We start from the raw sequence: 9,797 nt of genomic DNA on the forward strand, positions 1-9,797 counted from the left end.
TTTTTTCTGAATATATTCAGGAAAAATGCATACTCCCTTTTTTGCCAACCAAACAGGCGGGCAATGAAAATCAACACTTTGCATCAGTCAGATCAGCCATCATCACAAAGTGTTAAAACCAGAAAAGCAGGACAGGGCGTGGAGAAAAGGGAGCCCTGTTTCGCTGACGCTAGGAACGTAAATTGCTAACGGCAACTCTGGAGAAATGTGTTTCCTAAAAAATCTAAAAAACAGAGCTACAGAGCATATGGCACTTCCACTCATGGGCGTATGTCTTGGGAAAAACAAAATTCGACAGGACACAGAGAACCCAACTTTTAGTGCATCTCTGTTTACAAGAGCCTCGACTTGGATACAACCTAAATGTACTTGGAAGGAAAAACGGATAAAGAAGATGTGGTACTTATGTACAGTGGAATGTTAATGAGCCATGAAATCAATGAAATAAGGCCAGTTGCAGCAACTCGGGTGGACTTAGGGGCGATCATTGTCAGTGACATAAGTCAGACAGAAAGAGACATCATAAGATATCACTTAGAGGTGGAATCTAAAAATGGCTACACATGAACTAATTAAAGAAGAGAAACGGAGTCACACATTTAGGGCTTCCCTGATGGTGCAGTGGTTAAGAATTCACCAGCCAATCAGGGGAAACAGGTTCGAGCGCTGGCCCGAAAAGATCCCACATGCCGCAAAACCACTACACCTGTGCGCCAGAAATACTGAACCAGCATTCTCCAGCTGGCAAGCCACAACTACTGAGCCCACGTGCCACAACTACTGAAGCCCGCACACCAGCGCCCATGTTCTGCAACAAGAGAAGCCACCCAATGAGTAGCCTGTGCACTGCAACCAAGACCCAACTCAGCCAATTAATTAATTAATTTAAAAAACAAGTTGCCATCTGACAGTGCCTGGTGAGGGCCAAATTTCTGGTTCATAATGTGGGTCTTCTGGCTCTGCAATTAAATGATGTAATGGGCATAAGATCTTTTGTGTGCTACATTTATTAGGTCACTAATCCCATATTTGAGGTCTCTGGCCTCGTGACCTAATCATCTCCCAAAAGCTCCACCTCCTAATACCATCAACAAGGGAGCTGGTTTTCAAGATTTGAAAATTAGAGGCACAAAATGTTTATACCATAACAGGGACCACATGGTTAATTTATTTTTCCTTTCATGTTAAAAGTTTTGCACATATATATTTATTATATAATCCTGAAACCCTTGTTTTTTTTAAGATTCTTTTCCCATATAGGCCAGTACAGAGCACTGAGTAGAGTTCCCTGTGCTATACAGCAGGTCCATACCAATACTTATCTATTTTATATATAGTAGTGTGTATATGTCAGTCCCATTCTCCCAATTTATCACTCCCCCATTTATCCCCTTGTAACCATAAGTTTATTTTCTATATCCATGACTCTATTTCTGTTTTGTAAATAAGTTATTTTCTACCATTTTTTTTAGATTCCACATGTGAGCAATATCATATGATGTCTGTCTTTCTGTGTCTGACTTGCTTCACTCAGTATAACAATCTCTAAGTCCATCCATGTTGCTGAGAAACCCTTAATTGTTAAGGATAACTCTCAATTTTTTCCAGTTTCATCAGCAATTCTTTCTGGCAGACATGTGATAATACTTTTTAAACAGGGGTATTGAGAAAGGCTCCTGACCTGCAAACAAAAAAAACCATCATTCATATAGTGAAAACTTTGCACATCAAAGGATGACAGCATTTGGTCTCTATCATTTTGCACCCACTGCTGACAGAGGGCAGAGGAGTTTGACTCACTAACCTTCCTTATGTGCATTTCTTCCTAATGGGGTATTCCACCTAAAACTTATAAGAAGCGGGACTGCATCATGGAACATACCAATCACTACTACAGATTCTGAAGTGGCAAAAATAATAAAAATAAAAACATGATGAAATCATGCAAAGGGTTCTTTCTACATTGTTACATTAGTTTCCCTCCCACTGTGAAACCATTTCAAACGCTGTCACTTGAACATGTTTTTATTTTTTTCAACAACAATAAGGTTAACCTGGAGTCACATGCTCCAGTAATATTACATGATCCCTTGTGCAAGTATATAGGGATTCAAGAAGCTGTGGGAGGCTATCATGAGAGGTTGCCTGGAGTAATTAGGACATTTCATTTAATGTTGGCTCTTCTCTCTAAGATGTCTGCTGTCCTCTTCTTTTTGTAGTTACTGGCATTGAGAAAGTGAGCAAGGTAAGGCCCTTCTATAAAGTTTTCGACTCTTCCCTTCCTCATAATTCCAAAGAATATATTTTTTGGATTTCTGATTAATGCTGCTGGAGTTGATACATAAGTTGAGGGAGGTATCAGGGCACACCAAAAGAGAGTAACTGCACAGAAAATACAAGCAGGTACATTTCTGTGTAGTTTCAAGCAGCTTATTTCCTGTATCAACCATGGTGATATGTTGACCCTTCCTCTTTCTACTAGTAGTACAACAAACAAATATAAAGGATATTTAGGCTGCTTGTTTTATTCCCACCTCTCAAAATTGATCTGCATTCACATATAGGACAATGAGAGGTCCTTACTACCATCTTACCCAATACTGGAAAACTAGAGAATGTCCAAATTTTTCCAGGGATTATTTTCATATTCTCCAATCAGGCCTGTGAGGGAATCTTACCTATTCTGTTTAATGAAGTCATATCTCGCATGGCACCCATCATCACCAATACTGGAAAGAAATTTGAAGGGTCTTAGATTTTACCATATTTGAAATTCCAATATTTTAGCCTGGCACGTTTTTGGATTTTACAAAAAAATGTTTTAAATGAGACAAAAAGTAATTTTTATGAAACAAACAGAGAGCAATAGTTGTATATTTTTATCTGTTCCACTTGCACACAAAAGTCTCATGAGGTGATGTAAAGCAGTCCTGTTGGATGCTGTGCATGTGTAAGTATGGATTAAAGCTTAGGAATCTTAAGCTTCAGTCATCTGAAACTTTTAAAGTAGGATGCAAGCAATCCTGTCCAACATTTGAACAGAGCAAGACACTGTCTTTATTATTTTTGTCAGGTAATTAATCTGTCTTTTGCCCCAAGGAAAAAAACAACTGGCAACTTCCATCAATGTGTTGTACAAAAATCTTTGAACAGAGAGTGCAAGCAGAGGCTGATAAAAGATGTGAAAACAAAAAGAGAGAGACCCTTTTGGCATTTTCTCCTAACTTATTGCAATGTCCCATTTAAAATGTGGGAATAATCAATCTTCTGAGGAAAAAGGCCCAAAAGAGGTTTTTGTTTTTGTCGAAAAATGGGATTGCTGAAGATTTCAGGAGGTAAGAAGAATTGGTGAGAATGACCATGAGACATCAGATAAAAGTCAGATCCACGAATGAAGTGATGTTTACCTCTGTGAATCAATGAGAGGTCGGAGCAAATGAAAATAAAGTTGAATACAACATTTTTTTTTTTTTGCGGTACGTGGACCTCTCACTGTTGTGGCCTCTCCCGTTGTGGAGCATAGGCTCCAGACGTGCAGGCTCAGCGGCCATGGCTCACAGGCCTAGCCGCTCTGCGGCATGTGGGATCTTCCCAGACCAGGTCAAGAACCTGTGTCCCCTGCATCGGCAGGCGGACTCCCAACCACTGCGCCACCAGGGAAGCCCTGAATACAACATTTTATGAATAAATGTAACCTTTCAGGTATCCTAGAAAAAATTCATTTTCACTATGATACAACATATTTAGTTTACAAAGTTAACTTAAATTTAAAGCTTAATAATTAGATTTATTGAAGGAACCAAAACATCTTTGTGGTTTAGAATAAATAATGTGCTTTGCTACAGATAAGGAGGCTCATAAATAAATAGAAATATGACTAAATAAGTAAATAAAGAGAAAATATAAAATTAGATGTTATTAAGAACTGACAGTCATCTAAAGAAAGAGGAGTGACAGAAAGAGAGAAGAACTCATATCAAACATATATAAAAAACTTCTAAATAAGAAGTCTTCAGATGTTTTTTAAAAAAGTCTTCAATAAGAAGATAATGTAAGAGCAAAAATGGGGAAAATATACCAAAAGATATTTCAAAAAAAAGAGTACAGAATGTTAAGTAAACATATCAAAAGATGCTTGGCTTCTTAGTAGTCAATTAAATGAAACAAAAGCAATCCTTGGAATTATCACTCACGAACCACAAAGTTCAAATGAAAATGACAGGTATTATCAAGTTTGACAAGAATGTGTGTAATCCTTGAATCTGATTCACTGCTGCTGAGCATGAAAATTCATACAAATGTTTTGAAAATATTTAGAGGTACATAAAAAGATAAACACAAGAAAGCTATGACTCGAAAATTTTACTACTACATGTATGCTGAACAATAATTTATACACATACCACCAAAGCTCAAGTTCTAGAATTTATATACTAGTGCTATTCTCAACAGACACAAACTAAAAATCACTCATATTTTAATACACATTGGAATAAATTACTTATTAGTTAAATGTTTACACTATGGAATATGCAACAGTGTCAATACATGGTTACAACAGGCAACCGTATAAGTATATTCACAAACAACATAAGTAATAAAATAGTCCTGTCCAAAAGTGGTTATACTGTGTCATAACATTTATAAAAAATACAAAATACAGGTAAAGTGATCTTTTTGTTACATACCAGAACAATAGTAAACCTTAAGGGGAGCCACTAGAATGGGACCAGGGGGCCTCTGAGGGTCTGGAATTTTTCCGTGTCTTTATCTAGAAGCTAGGTATAGAGTGTATTCAGATTCTGAATTTTCTGAAATTTGTCATTTTCTTACAAACCGTGCATGTTTTTAGTTGTTTTTTATACATAACAAAAAGTAAAATATATAGACTAGGAAAGGTAATTATATTAGCACTTTAATATCCATGCTTTTCAAGGTGGAAGTGAAAGATATTAAACACTTGACATTGTGATTACTTCTTAAAAGCAAGCTGAAAATTTGAGATTAATAAATAAGACATACTTCATATATAATACTCAAAGAGGAGGGGTAGAAAGGAGTATTATTTTTTTAATTTAATACAGAATAGTTAAGATAGAAAATAAAGAAAACAGACTAGGTTTAAAAAGGAGCACACTGGACTTCCTTGGTGGCACAGTGGATAAGAATTTGCCTGCCAATGCAGGGGACAGGGGTTCAAACCCTGGTCTGGGAAGATCCCACATGCCAGAGAGCAACTAAGCCTGTGTGCCATAACTACTGACCCTGTGCTCTAGAGCCCACAGGCCACAACTATTGAGCCTGCATGACACAACTACTGAAGCCCATGCACCTAGAGCCCATACTCCACAAGAAGAGAAACCACCACAAGGAGAAGCCCCTGTACCACAATGATGAATAGCCCCCGCTTGACACAACTAGAGAAACCCTGTGCAGCAACGAAGACCCAACACAATGAAAAATAAATAAAATTAAATCTTTTGACTTATGAGATGACTTACTAACATGGCTGCAGTTGGAAGCCTCAGTTTCTTGCCACATGGATCTCTCCTTAGGGCTGCTTGAGTGTCCTCATGACATGGCAGCTGGCTTACCCCAGGATGAGTGATCTAGGAGAAAACAAATCAAAAGCTACAATGTCTTTTATGACCCACCGTTGGAAGCTGCACTTTGTCATTTCTGCAATGTCTTAATAGTTAAACACTCAGCCCTTTTCAAGTGCGAGGGGTCATACAGGTGCATGAAGATTGGGAGATAATTATGGGATGATTAGGGCCATCTTGGAGGCTGGCTACCAAGGTGGCTGACTAGCCAAAGACTGAATTTTGTTTTCTTCACATCTGGAGAGAAAATGGTCAGTGAATCCCATTGGTGGTCTTTGAGATGTGTGAAAGTTACCTCTTGCTCTCACCTCCAGCTGTGTGGCTGAAGGGTCTTGGTGCTCCGGCCAGGTGTCAGCCTGTGCCTCTGAGGTGGGACAGCCAAATTCAGGACACTGGTGTACCAGACACTTCTGGCGCCATGAAATATCAAAAGGCGAATGCTCTCCCAGGGATCTCCATCTCAATGCTAAAACCCAGCTCCCCTCAAAAACCAGCAAGCTCCTGTGGTGGACACCCTATGGCAAACAACAAGCAAGACAGGAACACAGCCCCACTCATTATCAGAGAGGCTGCCTAAAATCACAATAAGGTCACAGACACCCCAAAACCCACAACCGGTTGCAGACCTGCCCACCAGAAAGAAAAGATCCAGCCCAACCCACCAGAACACAGGCACTAGTACCCTCCATCAGGAAGCTTACACAACCCACTGAACCAAACTTTGCCACTGGGGGAAGACACCAAAAACAACGGGACACTACGAACCAGCAGCCTGCATAAAGGAGGCCCCAAACACAGGAAGTTAAGCAAAATGAGAAAACAGAGAAACACACAGCAGATGAAGGAGCAAGGTAAAACCCCACCATACCAAACAAATGAAGAGGAAATAGGCAGTCTACCTGAAAAAGAGTTCAGAGTAATGATAGTAAAGATGATCCCAAAATTGGAACTAGAATGGAGAAGATACAAGAAGCGTTTAACAAGGACCTAGAGGAACAAAAAAGCAAACAATGATGAACAACACAATAAGTGGAATTAAAAAATTTCCAGAAGGAAACAATACGAGAATAACTGAAGCAGAAGAATGGATAAATGACCCAGAAGATAAAATAGTGGAAATAACTATTGCAGAGCAGAATGAAGAAAAAAGAATGAAAAGAATTGAGGACAATCTGAGACACCTCTGGGACAACATTAAACACAACAACATTCGAATTATAGGGGTCCCAGAAGAAGAAGAGAAAAAGAAAGGGACTGAGAAAGTATTTGAAAAGATTATAATTGAAAACATTGCTAATATGGGAAAGGAAAAAGTTATTCAAGTCCAGGAAACTCAGAGAGTCCCATACAGGATAAATCCAAGGAGAAATATGCCAAGACACATATTAATCAAGCTATCAAAAATTAAATACAAAGAAAAATTATTAAAAGCAGCAAGGGAAAAACAACAAATAACATACAAGGGAATCCCCATAAGGCTAACAGCTGATCTAACAACAGAAGCTATGCAAGCCAGAAGGAACTGGCGGGACATATTTAAAGTGATGAAAGGGAAAAACCTACAACCAGGATTACTCTACCAAGCAAGGATCTCATTCAGATTTGACGGAGAAATTAAAAACTTTACAGACAAGCAAAAGCTAAGAGAATTCAGCACCAACAAACCAGTTATACAACAAATGCTAAAGGAACTTCTCTAGGCAGAAAACACAAGAGAAGGAAAATACCTAAAATAACAAACCCAAAACAAGTAAGAAAATGATAATAGGAACATACGTATTGATAATTACCTTAAATGTAAATGGATTAAATGCTCTTGACAAAAAGCTTTTGACAAAATTAAACACCCATTTATGATAAAAACCCTCCAGAAAGTAGGCATAGAGGGAACTTTCATCAAAACAATACAGGCCATATATGACCAACCCACAGCCAACATCGTTCTCAGTGCTGAAAACTTGAAACCATTTCCACCAAGATCAGGAACAAGACAAAGTTTCCCACTCTCACCACTAAAATTTAACACAGTTTTGGAAGTTTTAGCCACAAGAATCAGAGAAGAAAAAGGAATCCAAATCGGAAAAGAAGTTAAGCTCTCACTGTTTGCAGATGACATGATACTATACATAGAGAATCCTAAAGAGGCTACCAGAAAACTACTAGAGCTAATCAATGAATTTGGTACAGGATACAACATTAATGCACAGATATCTCTTTCATTCCTATACACTAAAGAAGAAAAATTTGAAACAGAACTTATGGAAACACTCCCACTTACCACTGCAACAAAAAAATAAAATACCTAGGAATAAGCCTACCTAAGGAGACAAAAGACCTGTACTCAGAAAAGTATAAGACACTGATGGAAGAAATCAAACATGACACAAAAAGCTGGAGAGATATACCATGTTATAGGATTGGAAGAATCAACATTGTGAAAATGACTATACTACCCAAAGCAATCTACAGATTCAATGCAATCCCTATCAAACAACCAATGGCATTTTTCAGAGAACTAGAACAAAAAAATTCACAATTTGTATGGAAACACAGAAGACCCCGAATAGACAAATCAATCTTGAGAAGAAAAACAGAGCTGGAGGAATCAGGCTCCCTGACTTCAGACTATACTACAAAGCTGCATTAATCAAGACAGTACGGTACTGGCACAAAAACAGAAATATAGATCAATGGAACAGGATAGAAAGCCCAGAGATAAACCCACGCACATATGGTCGCCTCATTTTTGATAAAGGAGGCAAGAATATACAATGGAGAAAAGACAGCCTCTTCAATAAGTGGTGCTGGGAAAACTGGGCAGCTACAAAAAGAATGAAATTAGAAGATGCCCTAACACCATACACAAATATAAACTCAAAATGGACTAAAACCTAAATGTAAGGCCAGACACTATAAAAGTCTTAGAGGAAAACATAAGCAGAACACTCTATGACATCAATCATAGCAAGATCCTTTTTGACCCACTTCCTAGAGAAATGGAAATAAAAACAAAAATTTAAAAATGGGACTAATGAGGCCGGGCGCGTTCCGCGGGGCCGGCGGTTTGGGCGAGGTTGCTTGGGCCAGCGAGTGTGCGGGGCTCCGGAGCTCGGGGCTCGCCCCCGCCACTCCGGGTAGGCGTGCCGATGGCGTTTCTAGGGTGACGCTGCGCACACCGACTCTCTCCGGGGGCAGAGGAAACACCTATGAACCCTTCGGCCTCCTTCCTGGCCGGGCGCCAGAACATTGGGTCAGAAGTTGAGATTTCCACTATCGAGAAGCAACGGAGAGAGCTACAGCTGCTCATTGGAGAATTAAAAGATCGAGATAGAGAGCTCAATGATATGGTTGCAGTACATCAAAGACAACTTCTTTCATGGGAAGAGGATCGGCAGAAAGTGTTGACTTTGGAAGAACGTTGCAGCAAATTAGAAGGTGAACTACATAAAAGAACTGAAATAATCAGGTCACTCACAAAGAAAGTAAAAACCCTTGAATCGAATCAAATTGAATGCCAGAGTACTCTTCAAAAGACTCAACTACAGCTTCAAGAAATGGCCCAAAAGGCAACCCATTCCACTCTCTTCTCTGAAGACCTTGAGGCTAGAAACGAAAATCTCAGCAACACATTAGTGGAACTTTCTGCTCAAGTGGGACAATTGCAAGCTCGAGAACAGGCTCTCACCACCATGATAAAGCTGAAGGACAAAGATATTATCGAGGCAGTCAATCACATTGCTGACTGTTCGGGTAAATTTAAATTGTTAGAGCATGCCTTACGCGATGCTAAGATGGTGGAGACCTGTATTGTGAAAGAAAAGCAAGATTATAAGCAGAAATTGAAGGCACTTAAGCTTGAAGTCAATAAGCTAAAAGAGGATCTAAATGAAAAGACAGCAGAAAATAATGGACAACGAGAAGAGATCATTCGCCTCAAGCAAGAGAAAAGTTGCCTGCATGATGAATTGGTTTTTGCTGGTAAAAATAGATGATTAGTTTAAGTAACCTGAACGTTCTACGATACTACCATGATGGGCTAAATGAATTGTACCTCTCTCAAAATACTTTATGTATTTAATTAATTTATTTTAACACCCTTTGAGAAATGAGGAGGGACCAGGCAGGGAATTTTAAAGCTGTTATCGTGCCTCCCAGTTCACTCTGTTTCCTCTTCTGTAAAATGAGGAGCTGCCC

General features: G+C 39.0%; 1 protein-coding gene across 1 annotated transcript; it reads left to right on the forward strand.

The window, feature by feature from the left end:
• Positions 1 to 8,773: 8,773 nt before the first annotated feature.
• On the forward strand, positions 8,774 to 9,595 carry LOC309961143 (coiled-coil domain-containing protein 62-like; the record flags this gene model as incomplete). Its single annotated transcript, XM_082838165.1, has 1 exon — positions 8,774 to 9,595. Exon 1 carries the CDS (start codon positions 8,810 to 8,812, stop codon positions 9,593 to 9,595), a length of 786 nt encoding a protein of 261 aa, XP_082694291.1. The 5' UTR covers positions 8,774 to 8,809.
• Positions 9,596 to 9,797: the final 202 nt, after the last annotated feature.

Source organism: Leucopleurus acutus, assembly GCF_964270905.1.
Source record: "Leucopleurus acutus genome assembly, chromosome: 4".
In the NCBI taxonomy this organism is placed as follows: domain Eukaryota; kingdom Metazoa; phylum Chordata; class Mammalia; order Artiodactyla; family Delphinidae; genus Leucopleurus; species Leucopleurus acutus.